Genomic DNA, 17136 nt, shown 5'->3' on the forward strand with positions numbered 1-17136 from the left:
AGTGTAAGTTCTGACGTTTAGGCGAACGAGGAGCAGCAGTTACAAGATCCGGACGAAGATCCTTAAAAAAATCATCATGATTTAATTAAAGTCCATAGGAGGCTAAGCAGCTTAAGGCTCCTCTCCATCTGACAGAGTCCTCAAGGGAATATCAGTAGGAGGGAGAACAGCAACTTCCTCATCTACAGGAACCTTGTCCGATAAAAGCTGAGTCTCTCACTGGCAACAGCATCTGGTGTTCCCAGGCGGTCACCCATCCAAGTACTGACCAGACCCAACGTTGCTTAACTTCGCTGATCGGACGAGAAGCGGTGTTTTCAACGTGGTATGGCCGTTGACTGCATTAGTAGCGGACCAGAACGCAACGTCATGTAACTGCTTGACAGTCTGTGAACTGTCAACAACTGAACTGTCAACCACAACAGGTGCGTGAGGACGTACAGAGTCCACTCGAGACTGCTTTGACTGTCTAGACTGAGCAGTCAAAACAACTCTAGAATGCGGAGGTTGACGCACCGCGTCAAAACAAAACAACTTAGACTGTTGTTGTACCTCGCGAACGTCAACGGAAGGTTCCGTGCGTCGCTGAACGTCAACATGCGGCTGGCAGGGTACACTGGAACGCATGGGTGGCGGGACTCTCTCAGCTGGAGAGCGGCAGAAGGTCGCCTCAGCGTCCACAGGACGCACAACCGTGGTTGGTTGTAGGCTAGAGGTTGGTGCAGTGTCAACCTTCTCCGCACGAAAGTCCTGCATCAATGACGTTAACTGAGACTGCATGGTCTGCAGCAAAGACCACTTAGGGTCTACAGGAGCAGGTGCGGCAACAGACGGTGTGACTGCCTGATGCGGTACCGCTTTGCCTCTCTAAGGAGGTGAGCAGTCGTCGGAAGACTGCAGCGAGTCCGAACTGACCCAGTGGCTACAACTGGGCCGTTGGACTTGCGCGGAAGGGACCGACTTGCGCTTAAGAGGCCGCGAGACCTTGGTCCATGGTTTCTTACGAGAAACCTCTTCCGCAGACGAGGAATAAATGGGCTCTCTCGTCTTTGTGTGGGTGGGGCGATCTTGGGTAGATACGCCCGAAACCACGGAGGGAAACGTCTGTTCGTTGATCAAGGCCTCTCGAACCCATAAGTCGTTCGACATTACTTCTCCCCTGGGCTTGGGAGCTTGCAAGAGGTCCCGGACTAGGTGAACGACAGGCACGAACAGACGAACCCTCGGACGCAACACTGTAACACTTTGCGCATATCACTTTATCACTTCGATTTTCTGTTTTGCACTTATTTCACTGAAATCGAAACTTTTACTGATTTCTACCTGAAACACGCAATTCTACCCTTCATTAAAAGGTAGTAATTGCGAAATCAGTCGTATAATGCAGCTCATTAATACCAGCAAAAAACAGAAAACATATTTAAGATAAAAAATTCAGTGGCTGGGAAAGAGACTAAACACTAGTTCATATAAACTACATTTTCAATCTCTCACCGCACATAGCCTGGGGACGAGAATAAAAACCTAAAAACGTTTTATCCTTCCTCCCCGTACAGAGACTAGGGACGAGAGTAACACGAGAACAACGTTACCCGCTTGAACGGAACGTTTTCTCTCCTCTCTCTCCCTCCGTCTCTATCTCTCTCTCTCTTTTCTCTCCTCTTGTCAACCTTCTCTTGATTTCGCACCTAAGAGAAGAGCCCAATTATATATCGTCAAAAAAACATGTTATTTGACTAAAGGAAAAAACTGAAAGGTTTTTCAAATAAAAAGTTCCTTTAAATTAGAATTTAAAATATTTAAGCTAAGAAAGAATGAACAAAACGTCAGAATATATTTACTCTTACTGCAAAGTGAAACCGTGATACACTCACTCTCTATCGTAACGATAGAGCGCATGTTGAACGTCCTGAACGTCAACAACTGCGTAGCCTAAAAAACTAAACGTTAGTTCATCTTTGAAAACAGTACGAAGACTATCAAAGAAATTCTTTCATAAAACATTACATTTGAAAAGTTTTAAATTCTTTAAAAGCTAAATACGATATAACGGGCTCAACGTTGATTAACTTCGGTTCCAAGTTAGGGCCGCCTACTATCAGGAAAGGTCGCATATAAACAAAACATTAAAATTTATTTTTATATGTTTATAATAAATGGAAAGTTAATCGAAGAGGCCTAATAAAGGCGGAGAGATATAAAATATATAGATCTATAACGTGATAAGAAAATTACTAAAAACCTAAACACACTTCCGTCTAAGGGAAGGGTCGGCCATTTAAAAGTGAAAGAAAGTCCATACTCTCTTTGTCACCATAATTAAATCTATCCAAAACGAGTTCAAGTTTTGAGATGAAGATAAAACACCTGCATAGCGAAAGCTCAAAACTAGAATAGTGTACTTCACCAAATAGTTGTGAAAACAAATCCAGTTAGCAACAGCGAATTAGTAGGTCTTGCCGGTAGCCCGACAGAGAGAAAATTGAGTTCTGTGTTTACATTGAGTACTGAGTACCTGCACGACAGATGGCGCTGTTGAAGTACACCCCCTACCTGCATAGCGATCGCTGGCGGATTTTTTACGTAGAGTTTTCTGTCGAGCAACAGAGTTGCAGCTTATATAATCACCGGCTAAGTTTAATATTGAAAAATTAACAACACTTTACCTTAGAGTCATGATTGGCATGTGCAAGACAAGAAAGAGATAAGAGGGGGAGGAGGAGGATGTTACTGCTTGGAGGGAGAATTTTCCTCCACGAGAAATTTATTGAGAGTTCTCTCTCTTGATCAACGATCACTATCACTAACTGAAACCCTTAATTCACTCTTTCTGGACACTTGGTCATCTTTTTTTAACACTCTTACCTTCAGTTTTGACAAGGGATCTTCCTAAAGACAACCGATTTGTACTTTTCTTTAAAATGTCATGAAAAAGTGACATCACATTGTCAGTAAAAAGATTCGCTGCTTAACCTGTCAAAGACTTATCTGGGTGTGTTTCTACAAAATTTTGCTGGTTTTCCCACATTAACATCTCTGTTGAAATCTCTTCTGCATTCTCTTGATGCTGTATGTTATTCAGCTCTAATACCATTGCCTTTTCATAAGTTTTGTGCTCATAAACCAATTAGAATTTGTATGCTTGTAAACCAATATACTTGTACTGTATTCAAAATTGAAAGGTTTAAAATCTGCTAAGGAATGGTACAGGTAAGGGACAGATACAATGCCCTAGAGACATTATACATATGATCAGTGCCCTAATCCCTCTACACCCAACCTAGGGCCAGGCAATGGCTGCTGATGACTCAACGGGTAGACCTATAGGCTCCCTCAAAACCCCCACCCTTAGCTCACAAGGTTGCAAATACAAGAAACTATTAAGCTTGAGCAGGACTTGAATCCCAGTGTGGGGATCACCAGGCAGGGACGTTTCCAATAGGCCACATTTTCACAAGTTATCAGTGATAAATAAGCAACCGCAGGCTTTTATCCATTTCAATCATAAGTGAGTGATGATATTTTGGGGGTGAAGTGATAAAAATAACTGCTATTACTAACGGTAACTTTAGGTACGATGACTTTACAACTACAGTAGTTGTTCCTATAAGAATACAAACCACCCTTTTTTCAATATGAGCATGACTTTAGCGAAGCTGGAACAATCGTTGAAATTTAATGAGGTAAAGTGAATACAGGCAAATTGGTATACGAGAATATAAATTTAAATCGGTTTACGAGCAAAAAATTTCCCATCCGTATGTGTATTTTTTTGTGAACAAGTACAGTACTAACAAGAATGGCATGCGGGGTAGCCTGGAAAGCTTGGGTCATGGCCCTGACCCTGAGGGGATGAAGTATGGAGTTGTGATACATGTATTGTCCACTCCACCACAAAAGAGAGGTGGTGTTGTAAGGAGCCCTCTCCGTAAGGCAATGACTGGCATTCCTGGATATTGTATGACTTCTTAGAAGAAACATCAGAATCAGAAGTGGAAGTAGAAGAGGAAGGGGAACTCAATTACCTCTTCTACTTACCAACCCTCACCTCAGGCACTGTATGAGTGACCATTAATAATGAAGTTCCCCAATGGGGAAAATTACATGGGTTGCTCAAAGGGGAATCACAGCATTGTGGACCACTGTCATAAGGGATGCGGTAAGCACAGTCACTGGGACTTGAAACACAAGACACAGGAGATGGGGTCACAAGCTTAAAGCGAGAAGGGGCTACAGGTCTTGGAACCACGGACATAGGGGTCAGGGTGACAGCAAGCAGGGTGACAATGATAACCTAGGCCACGGGGCCAACTTACATTCAACTATGATAGAGGCACTAACTTGTGCCAGAGCCTTCCTTTTCAATGGCCCTGAAACACTTACAGAGGACTGAGTCTTAATAGTTCTTTTGGTCTTAGGGACAGCGGCACTTGGATCACTAACACTAGTTTCACTGGCACTGCACCCATACCTGAAATCATAAGTATCCCCATGGGAGACACTGGCACTGGGGACACCATGGACAAGGTAGCCTAAGCTCTAAAAGACATAAGAGGGCCTACCAGCTAGACCTTAAGTCAAACTTGTCGTCAGTAACCTGCACTGCAATAGGAGAAAGGCTTTCAACCTCAGTTGGGGTGCTGTGATCACTGGGGAAACTCCACACGCCACCAAAAGTGATGCATATCCAAAAACTCCTTGCTCCTACTGCATACTCCCCAGGGACAATTGCACAGAAGGTACAACAGCATGAGCACTTGATGAGGTTAAAAAAGAAGTGAAAGACTTCCTTGGTATTGTGTTAGGTATTGCTAAGACTGCCCCTAGAGAAGGCTTGGGTCTATTCAACTCCTTCATAGCCCCTGCACAGGAGGACACAATCTGCACTTGCCCTTGGGGATGATTGCAAACAATCATGCCCCCAGCAAATAGCACAGAGAGAGCATGAATCTACAGCTGGTTTAGTCATAAACAAGTTGCACTCGTCATCCTTTCCCCGCCAAGTACAAATTTCTTGCTCATTCACATCCATCATCAACAGAAAATCAGCATTAATTTTTTGGAAAATAAAAGACAATGATGAAAGACTTTGGATAGGTTACAACAGCACATATGTAGACAAAAGAAGTCTTTGACAGGTGGGTGGGCAGGACAACTTGCACACCACATGTTGTTAAGTACCTCGTTAAGAAATTTAACAGCCATTCTAGCTCTGCTAAATAAATTCCCTATTTTCAGATACAAACAGTTTTTATATGCGTAGAAACAAATGTAGTTAAAAAATCACAATATGGTGAAACACAGAAAAGATTGATAAAATTGCTCATCATTCTGCCCCTCTTTCATAATTTCTTTCTAAAAACTTCAAGAAATTTTTTTCAATGCTTGAAGACCAATGAATGCTGATAAAAGAGACTGATGCTGGTATAATTTTCTTCGTAATAGACACAACCGCTCGAAAATAAAAAGGAAAAAATTCAAAGTGACCATAAATAAGAATACTAACATCCACTACAATTATACGGCAACACAAAAAATTCTAACATAAAATTACCAATACAGTACTGAAAAGTATTTGTTCATGAAAGCAGATGAAAAGCGGTAAAAATGGCCAGTAAACTACTTTTAAAGTGATGAAGTCAGAAACATAAGCTGAAGGCACAACAGAACTTACTTTATTGCTAGGAGTTAAACACCTAGTGAAAGCTAGTAGCAAGAAAGCAAACGACTAAACAATCATTATAGCTTAAATAACTCAAAGCCACACAAGTCAAGATAGGGTAAAATGATTCAGCTATTGTACAATTAAAAATCTATGTTTTGAACATAACATATACGGTACAATATTTACCTCATGATACGTCTTGATAAAATCAATATCCCTTAAACTCTGATAGATACAGTATATTGTATAGTTACAAAACAACTCACATATTTCATCTTATTTAGAGAAACAAAGTTTCCTTGACAATATGGCCATCCAGTAAGAATATACAGTATATTGTATTTCCATACCATGAGTGCCTGTGAATATTCTGTATTATACAAAAAATATTTTTTTTGTAACCGCTAGTTTTGTTACATACAAATTCCTCAATCATATATGGCCATATTCGTGCTCTTCAAAAATTGCCAAATACTGTAATCTCCGATCTAACAGACAGAAGATCAATAGTATGCTAGTGTCATACAAACCCTCCTACACCCATCATTTACATCCACAACTTTTTGTGTCAATCAAGGCACTGTCAAAATTGGCAAGTAATGATGGCTCAGTGTAAAAAATGTAAATTTCTAAACAATGACATCAGCACTAAGAACATGAAGGGGAATAAAAAAAAAAAATGAGACAGAGTAGGGTAGCTGAGAATTACAAGAAACCTAGAGTGAAAAAATGTCCCTGTACAGTAGTCTGGAATTGATGGTGGAAGATTTGAAGAGGGTATGGAACTCCTTGCACGAGTGATCAGTTTGCCTCATAAAATTAATCTTGCCTTGACAAATTCAGTTTGTTTATTAAAAACCACATAAAAATGCTGGAAGTTTGGAATTGAAGCTTACTACATACATATCCACTATTAGGAAGCCTACATGTTCACTTGATTATTTCCCAAAGCTAGAATGAAAGAGAGATCTTGTACACCTTGCATCAGCTGGTACTGTACTAACAAACAGGTGTTGACATTCAGGCCTACGATGTCACATCCCATTCCATAGGACTGACCTGAGGGTGGACAAGACTGCTTAAAGCTCCTTATAAGTATTGGTAACTCAGACTAGTAATAGAAATCCATGGCATTTAGTTAGATCTGGCTCAAGGCTGAGAGATAGCCAATCACTACAGGGAATGAGAGGTGCTTGTCTCGACAGTGTGTGACAAAGGAGATTGGGGAAAGTAGGCTAGAAAATTTTCTTTAACGAGAGGTTGGGAAGCTGGTGACTCTGATGGTGGTTTCATCTAAATAAGAATATCAGGAGCAGGAGGAACAAGTAAAGAATCAACAGTATTCTTGCTATTCACTGCAGTGGAAGAAATGAAAAGGAAAAAGGGGGTTAGTGAAAATAACAGCTTATCTACATATCGACCATTTGTCTAATCCTCAGTTAGCTGTAATACTTTAGTTATAAAAATCTTTACCATATGCAAAATGCAACAAAAATGAGGATACTGAGAAATCATACAATTAACACTAATATCACAAATTATAAAGGCAACCCAAAAGATAATAGCTCATATAAAGCAGTACCATGTCAAGTTGGCAATTCAAGAGACAATTCTGATTAGTGAATAGTACCTGCTAAATGAAGAAGTGCACCCCTTTGACTGATAAAGTGGAAAACAAATTGTAACATGGTAATACAGTGATCCCTTTTGGAAAAAAAATCCCGAAGTAGAATCAAACAACTTGAACAACGTTCCCAGTTTACAAAAAGCAAGGAAATGATTGAGATACACTGTATGTAATCTTCCAGCAAGCACTGTATGGCGAAAGTATCTTCTATCTTTCAGACTAGACCAGTGACCCCGGTTACATTTGCAACAAGAATACAATAGAGGCTTATACTTCACAATCCATTCACTTGATAGGCAATACAGTATAGTGAACAGAATGCTTTACATATCAAGATCATTTATGGGAAAATTTTTTTGGTCATTATTACACCTTGATGTATACTTTTGTGCCAAAGTACAATACTGTATTATCACTGATCATGGGTAAATTATACTGTATCCTTAGCCAAACAAATATATGAAAATGAAAAAATAACTTTAATAATGTATGAAGGAAACTTACCTAAGTTTGAGGGTCACTGAGCTTGCTGAGAATGGAGAATAGTCTAATCCAAGGGAAGCTGGGAAACTTTTCATCATTGCTATGAGCTCCTTGTCATTTCAAGCATTTGGAGTTCAGCCGGTGCATATTTTTTTATCTTCTAAAAATTGAAAATTAGTTTGTAATATTCGATTAAGTTATTCAAAGCTTATTTTCCTTCATTATGTAATGCTTGAGAGAGAGAGAGAGAGAGAGAGAGAGAGAGAGAGAGAGAGAGAGAGAGAGAGAGAGAGAGAGAGAGAGAGAGAGAGAGAGAGAGAGAGAGTGTGTGTGTGTGTGTGTGTCTGTATGTGTGTGTGTCTGTCCCCTTATATTTTCCTTTCCTATTTGTTTACAATATACTTATGAATGAGTCCCTCTCATAAAGCTTGCAAATAACATGTAAATTTGCTTTACAATCCAAAAATTGAAATTATACTCTTACAGGTGTTCTCAAAATATTTTCTTTTTTCATGCTGTTAACCTTGGATACTACAATAATATGCATGGTTTCCAACAAATTATTTTGAAGTGCAGTACAAGTACTACTTCTTGGAAAGTAAAAGAAAAAGATCAAAGCCTTTGGATAAGTTGAAACAGACCATCCGTAGACAAAAGTGAAGAGCTAAAAGTTAATTGATTCACAAGCTCTTCTTTTTAAATATGTTATTCATGGAAAACTGGGTATTGTAGAATATACGTCATACTAATGCAATCAGAAATACAGTAATGTTATCATTATCAATACTAATACAATGCAACTGCCTGTTTTGCATTGCTTAGTGCATTACAGGTAGCTGTACCACTCTATGAATATTAAGATAAAATAAATAGTATTTTGATAGTCCAGAAAATTTTTTTATATATGTACTTTTCTATGCAGTGGAAGCATAACCACTAACAAAGAAAATGGAAGTTCTGTGGGAAACCAAAATTTCAATTCCTGGGCAAGGTGAGTTGGGAAAATCTTTCATAAATGAGGAAATGGCAGGGCCAATTGACTGAAATCTCAAAGATAGAGGTTTGGACATAAAATAACAGATGAGAAACAGTTGGATATAAGATACTGACACCTCAAAAAAAATTAACCGTTACTATATAGGCCTAATGTACACGCACTACCTATAAGACAAAAAAATTAAAAAAATTTTGTGCCACTATAGAAAAGACCTTAGTTAACCTTATTGTATACTACAAATCTGCAAAAATGGGTGACAATAATGAAGAACAACCCTGGGCATGCCATGCAAGTTGACTTAAAGGAGACCAACGTTGTGTACATCTACATTGGGATTAAGGCTTAAGGAAATATGTCTTTCCAAAAGATTATCTTGCCATGTGCAACATAGTGCAATAAAAGTGCACTGCCTCCGAGCACATAACTTCAGTATCACAAGGGAGGATATTGTGAAGAAAGTCAACATCATCGGCTGTACTTATGAAAGTAAGCACCTTAGGATATTAGAAGCCCTATTCACAAAACAAGAAAGAACTGACCTCGACATCTAGCAAGAAGCGACCTTATTGCCGACCATAATTAAAGTAACCTTGACCTTTATCTCAAGAACATGACAGCTCTGGAGGCCAAAATAGTGTATATCACGAACAAGAATCTAATCTACTAATCCTTCTCAGTAGGCATATCCGCCAGAGGCAACTGCCTTCCAGGCATTCCCCTCTCTTCCCTTAGTGATCAATAACCAATGAGAACCTGACGTCGAAACAGGAAATCATAAAGCTCCTGAGAAGGCCATCTCTCCAGTTACTGTTGGAAATGAGCAGAATACTTTCTCCCTGCTTGAAATAGGTTGAGTTGAAGGATCTTTACCTAATCATAAGGACTTTTGAAATGTGTGTAAATACTAAGATAGAGTGAAAGTGTTACTCTGTACTTGCAACTACGGTGAAAATTACCCATGATAAAGACCTTTGTAGAATATTATTACAGTGTTCAATATCTATACTTTACTGTATATAATTATACTGGTATATTCCTAATTAAAGAGGAAAAACAACAAATATGATCTCCACTACCTTTCTCATGAAATATGTCCATTTCACAGTTACTGGCTGAATCCAGAACTGTAGAGAAAAAGATAAGAACTATAGAAAAAGTTCTTTACAAGAATAATGTCACTGAGGTAACAATTACCTTTAATAAACCAGTTTGAAAGAGGGTCTCCTCCCGAAATATATATAAAAAAACAGTAACAAATATCTGTAAACAATTTGTCACCTAAATTATATATTACAAAAGTTATTTATAACATTGCATACCTAATTCAGTGGTGAGATAGTAAACAACAAAGATATGTTTCTTTCCTTCTATCACATCTACCGAGTACCGTAACCCAAAATACAATGTGTGTCAATATCCCGATACTGTACATTATCTTTTTTGACCACCAAACAATTGAAATGCAAGAGGCAAAGGATAAAAAATATACCTAACCTTCATATTTCCACTACCATACACTAGCCAAGGTAGCAGTTATGCTTCTAAACAATGAGAGTCACAACTGCTCTCTCCTACTGATGCTTCAATTTTTGGCTTACGTTGTAAGCTGCAAGTTGAACATGAATATAAGGATAGAATATCTTTTTGAAAACACCATGAAATGAATATATATTACATGTGTCAACTGTATATAAAACCACACATTAGGAAAAGCTGACATGAAAATTTTTAATTTGATGATACAGATATATGATAATCAACAATGACTTTTTATCAAAATGATAGAGCTGCACTTTTAGTTGTACATCTGATCTTCTAACTTTTAACAAATATAATAATATACAGGCAAAATAAAAGAAAGTCATAAAATAAAAATCATTTACTACACTTTTTTTTGTATAAGGATAGCTCCAAGTGAATGGTTATGACTTGAAGTAATTAGCTTTGTGTGTTTCAAGAGGGTAAGGACACAGTTGGTGGGTCACAATTCAAAATCACACACATCACTACTTCATTAACTCTAATTACTCACGCCCCATTCTGAAGCAAGCTCTGACAACTGCAGACTCATGTACTTCACCTTAAAACATTAGGTGCTTACATAAATGTATTACCTCAATGATATTAGAGAGTTAATCCCTCAATAGCTACTATGAACACTTGCACAACCAGCTTAAAATAAATTCACTGCAAGACCCAAGGAAACAGACACCTGACATCTATAGAGACTTCCATATGCACATAGACACAGTGACACTTGTTGGTGTTTACAGTGATGAACTTCCTTTAAATGAAGAATGAATAGCTGGGCAGCCATGAGCTATAAAACCTTTCCTCTCAAAGACACTATGTTATAAAGATTCCTCTGCCAAACAACATATAATGCACTGCTATCAGTCATTACAATTCCAGAATTTTTAACACTGACACATTCTTGTTATCAACCTTTTTATTAGCACAAAGAAACTTAGTCTGACAACCAAATGGCAATAACTAGTCTTTTGACCAACTCAGAAAAAGAAGGTTAGGAAGAAAGAGAGAGCTTTGTATATTGTTTCATAAAATAGTAGTTCCCTTAAATTCTATAGTAATAAAATTCTAACCTACTACCGACTGAGATCCAGTTTGAGAATTTCAATTGTGCATTTGACACTGCACACTATAACTGTATGACCAAGGGTAGGATACAAAATTAGAGATTACTACTTCTGAACCCAGCCCTACGCCTGAAAAATGCTTTACACAGGTTAACAATCAACTGATTCTTAAGGAGAAAAGGGATTTCCAAATATTACAAACACACTTACTCTATTACAGTAGCTATTACATGGCCTGCCCTTAATCCTGAAAGTAAATACATTGGCATGAACATGTAATACAAAATTGCTTAGTCTTTACAGTATCTCCTCAAATGAATACCGGTATATATTGCTTTATTTATATAACTTGGCTTGGCACTTTCTTGAAAGATTTTACTAGTCAATTAACTTTTATTAAATGTATGCTGTTGCGTATCTAAAACTATAGTAAATAATGTATAAAACTCACAAAATTCCATTTAAATCACAATAATACATAGCTAACTATACACATGGCGTGCAAATATTTATATTTTCATGTGCTACATACAATGAGCTTAGATACAAGTGTCCTTACACTACATCTGCTAAACAAAATTCGTAAAAATTCAAATATGAAACTGACAATTTATATTCCACTATTTTAGTCTACAAAGACAAAGTGTGTTTCACAAACTATGAAATAAAGGAACAAATAAAATCATAGTTATGGAAATCATGAAAATCACTTTATATTCAGTGTATCCAGATCAGCTTAAGTAACATTCCTTTCATCAACATACTTTTCAAAGGATGAGATGTATGTTTCACTGAGAATATTTTATTGCATCATCTGCAGTTATGATTGCTGTACATCAATATTCGAGAATCACTACGGATTTCAAAAACACAGTAACCTTAAATACTGGAACTGAGGGTTATGTGGAACAATATCATACAATTATGAACAATGAAAGAATCAAATTTCATTTTAGACAATCATGTTTGCAAACCCAGATGTTTGTGATTCGAAAGTTCATTATCAGAGGAGATACAGTGTGACAATATCAAGCTTTGGTAAGATATACTGTAGTATTAAAATAGCTGCACTTATTAACTTTCAAACATCTTGACAAACACCAGTAATTATGAAATCTTAGGTCTCAACAATTGTTATTAACTTTGAACAAATCTTTTTATTAGGAACAAACTTATGTCATTATGTAACACCATTCCATGTTTCTAGGATTCTTTCCCAAGCCCCCCACCCCCCAAAAGAGAGAGAGAGAGAGAGAGAGAGAGAGAGAGAGAGAGAGAGAGAGAGAGATTAGGGTTTTCTTGATCTTACTTCTACTTTCTACTGTACACCAAAGGATTAGAAAGCTGCTCTCCACCAGGAGATACCTAAACATGAGATTAAAATGGTCCTAAACCAAAAGAAAGAAAAAAAAATTGCTATTCACTTCTCAAACCCAAGAGAGAAGCACCTAGGATGAAAAATATATGTCATTTAACCTGCTGCAATGTAAAGCAAAATGGTGACATACTGTTATCATTGTTGATACTATAGCTATTCTCTGATGGCTATTACGATGAGGCACTTTGATTTATTTATCAGAAGTTGTTTGTAAAAAACACACTAACCTAACTGACCCTTATTATCGGCTAATACCACCTTCTTGCATCCCAAATTCAAGATATCTTGTTATCAAAGTGTGTTAATCAGAAGCCCTTACAATAGTAATTCATGAAAGTGCTTATCTAATGTAGTCGTAACTTATTTTTGACTAAATTTTCAAAAGCACCAAAGATTCTTATAAGTCATTATCTCTTATCTGGATTATACAAGTGCTAATTTACTTAAAGGATGGCTAAATATTTCTGAATAATGTATGCTACACCTATAAAGAACTGTAAGGCATATCAAAGGCCTGACACAGCTCCATAAACAGGATATACAGGTAGTATAACCAAAAACTCTACACCATGATAATTACCACGTCTTAAATCTCTATCAACCCACTACTGATCCACAACTAGGCTAAATCTCAAAATGGTTTGCCAACATTTAAGAAAAACTTTCCGATTTGACATAACTTAGGAAAACTTTATTTTCTTACTCTTTACATGTCTGTAAATAAACTATCAAAGTTGTCATGGTAAAAATCATAGAAAATCAAAGGTAATAAAATAAAACTATAGAAACATTGAAATTGAGTTGAAACATACCACTATAATACACACAATATCCATTAGACTAAAACCTACAAGATCAATGACATTCTCTACTAAACTCTTGAAATATTCAGTTCTAACATTAAAAAACTAAAGCGTAAAAAGTAACAATGTGGCAAACAACCAATCTTACTCGAGACCAAAGCTATCAGGTACCTTGTAATTCAATCGTGAAAACAATACTAAGTATATCAAACAATTACAAGGATATGTGTTTTACTGATATTTCTTCCATTCTCTTCCTGCCTAGTTAAATTGTATAAACACTCTTCTCTCACTTTACCATTTTTATACCACAATGACTGTATTTAGATGCACTTCTTATGATGAATGATTAACAATACAAAGAGGAGACTAGACTTCAGTAGCATGCATCATCATAGATACTTTCAATGTTAACTAAACCAAAGATAATAACAGTTTTTCTTAAGCACATTGTGATCTTACTCAACAATTCTCTCCTCACCTGGAATCAAGTTCACTACTATAATACTGTTATCAATTACAATTTCTAAAAAGCGTCATCACATTTGTAGCAACCATACTCTCAATAAAAAGTTGGTAAAAATATATAATGCTGCTGTTCAGAGATGTGCATAGACATTTAAAAGACAAGGAGAGTTCAGTGAAGTGTACAAAATATGGCTCCCTAACTCTCGAAACTTTCAATAAGGAATTCAGTGAAGTGTACAAAATATGGCTCCCTAACTCTCAAAACTTTCAATATGGAAGGGCTTCCAAGTAACCTAAAGTCAGAAGCCTTTGCACCTTCCAGAAAATAAGTCGCACAAACATTCACGTTCAAAAAGGCAACACTGAAAAGACAATCCAGTGTCGTATTAGTTATTTATATATTTATTTTCAAAATAACTGAGTTGTACTATTCTCTTCACATGAAAACTTCCTTAACCAGTCCTTAAATTCTAACCAAACCACTTCGTTATTTTCCCGCGTGTTCAAGATACCCTATGAAAATAGTTTATTACTTCTTGAACATTGACCAGCATTCTTATAGTTTAATGTTATGACAAACATACATGCACACACACAAGGTCACACCCACTATGAAAGATATTTTCCCGCATGTTCAAGAGATACCTTATGAAAATAGTTCATTATTTCTTGAACATTTAACAGCATTCTTATAGTTTAATGTTATGATAAACATGCATGCACACACAAGGTTACACCCATTATGAAAGATTTTCTTTATTTTCATAAATACTTCATGTCATGATGGCTTTATGGACACTAGTCTTCTAGAATGAATAAAAAATTGTTTGAAGTCTTGACACCAAATCTCAACAGCCTTTCACTAACAATACAGACTTCAAAGGGATCCTTATGAAATGACAGTAAAAACTAAACTAAAAATAAAATTGTTTGTAAGCACTAAAGATGTCTATTAAGAGTACTCACTACCAAATGCTCTTCATGTTCATAAATAGAGGTAAACAATGATTCCCAGCCTTACCCCTCACAATCATTGTTATCAAAAGTTGTGATGCAAACTAAAGTATCCAAACTACAGTCACTTGTGGACAAAAGCTTACTGAGTGTCCAGGTAATAAATGCATACACTATAATCTTTGCAGACATTAATCACCATGACTGGCAAGAAAAGGCACACAGTAAGCCACAAGTGGCGCTTTGTGCGTTTTAATTCTGAAAGAGCAAGAACTTGTCAGGCAAACAGTGAGGGGGTCAACTGTGTTATAGAGGTAACCATAATGGATTCATTTTTGTATGTTCAGTACAGCTCATGAAAGAATAAAAAAAAATTAAGATACAAGCCAAAATTTACAGCCACAGAGTATAATACAAACTTTACATCACTTGCTCTATATACAAAATACAGTACGCATATGTGATTCTCCTTTTAATATCAACATCAACTTCACTTACAGCTAAACATAAGAGAAATCACTCAAACTACAAAAGCACAGTATCGATATAAAATTTATATAATACAACAACAATACCAAAAATGCAGCTGTAATTATCATTTCACTGTCATACTGTAAAAAAGCAGTAATGATTTCAACCATTACAGCAATTCATAACAATAGAAATCTTTTAACATTGCAGGTAACTTGAAAAAAACTAACAACTTCACCTCTTGTGCCGCTAGGAGGAGGGAATGTAGCTACCCATTGCAATAATCATTATATTTACTCTATAACACTTTCCCACCAATCAAAAATACTATAGCGCCTGCAAGCTAGTCTCCAGTCAAGGCAGCAAAATATCCCAGCCAGAGAGAGAGAGAGCGAGAGAAGAGAAAGAGCGAGAAAGCGGGAACACAGAGGAGCTCAGGAGATGCACTATGGAGAACCTGACATGTTATACATAAACTGTAATTTCCTACAATCCTTGGAGTTATGAAGATCAAGGTGGTCGGCTCGATCCGTGGCACATTGGTGGTTGCTGGGAGACGATGAGTATTCTCGAGATACCACACACAAAAATTCGGTGTGATCATCACTTCCATAACTATACTGAGATCCAATGTTAATCAGCTGTATTGGGAGAAAAATACATTTTTAGAAGTTGAAAGAACTCAATATTCATGGTTGTGAAAAAAAATTTAACCTTTAAAACTTTTTTGCACATAAACTCATCCCTGTAATCTATCATTATTATAATTACTAAGAGAGAGACCCACTAAGAGAAGTTATCTATAAATTTTCTTCTTGTTATAGAAGTTCTATTATAATGTTAAACTTTTAATAGAGGTAGTTACTTTAGCTCATGAGAAATATTGCTTTCATCTTCTATATATCCCTGAGATATTATGAAGATGTACTGCTATCATAGGCTAAGTGTACCACATTTACAAAAATTTAACAATAAAAATGTGTAAATATTCCAAAGAAAAGATGTATATATAGACTCCCCTAAGAGGTAACTTTCTCTTAATTTAAATTGAGTGATTTTTTTTTTTAATTTATCATGATCATCATCATTATATTCACAACACCAATATATATATACATGAAAAAAAAAAAATGATAAACAGTATAGGGCTGGCTCAAAAATGCCCATCTAACATCATCTCCTCCTACAGCTACTGATGCAAAGAGTACCTCCAATGACAAGATTGTCTGATGTACAGAAACTTATATTCCATTTCAATTTTTAACATTACCAAGACCCTCAATACATATCACATTCTCTATCCCATCTAACAATATATAAACAACATTAAAAAGCTACTTGATCCAGAAAGGCAACGCTTAGCAAATGGCAACATATATTATTTTTGGTTTCATGGCTTGTACCGTAACTGTGCAGATAAAAAAAGAATCCAATTAGAGATGGAAAGAAGCCATTAAAACTAACTCTTCAAAGTAATTTGTATTTTTACTAGTTATACAAACCTGAGTCATTTAAAATACAAAATATATTTTTGATCATTGAATTCAATAATGAGGTAATTAATGACAGGATGCTTAGGTAACATCCTGCATGGGAGCCAACACAAGACCAAGAACAAAGGTGTCAATAGACTTGTGGGTAGACTCCAATAGATTAAAGGCTGTGAAGGTGGTTTGGTGTATACACATCCCAG

The 17136-nt window shown here is 36.5% G+C and overlaps 1 protein-coding gene and 1 non-coding gene across 2 annotated transcripts in view; both read right to left on the bottom strand.

Annotated features, from left to right (window-relative positions):
- Positions 1 to 220: 220 nt before the first annotated feature.
- On the bottom strand, positions 221 to 339 carry LOC137638891 (5S ribosomal RNA). The gene has a single exon (XR_011044199.1). It is a non-coding gene; the product is annotated as a 5S ribosomal RNA (ribosomal RNA).
- Positions 340 to 10636: 10297 nt separating this feature from the next.
- LOC137638755 (BTB/POZ domain-containing protein KCTD5-like) overlaps positions 10637 to 17136 on the bottom strand; it is a 40555-nt gene continuing 34055 nt past the window's right edge. The window contains exon 4 of the mRNA XM_068371100.1: positions 10637 to 16084. Coding sequence (XP_068227201.1) covers positions 15890 to 16084 — 195 coding nt within the window. The 3' untranslated portion in view covers positions 10637 to 15889. The remainder of the gene's footprint in view (positions 16085 to 17136) is intronic.

The sequence above is a fragment of the Palaemon carinicauda genome, chromosome 3 (genome assembly GCF_036898095.1).
Source record: "Palaemon carinicauda isolate YSFRI2023 chromosome 3, ASM3689809v2, whole genome shotgun sequence".
NCBI classification, from domain to species: domain Eukaryota; kingdom Metazoa; phylum Arthropoda; class Malacostraca; order Decapoda; family Palaemonidae; genus Palaemon; species Palaemon carinicauda.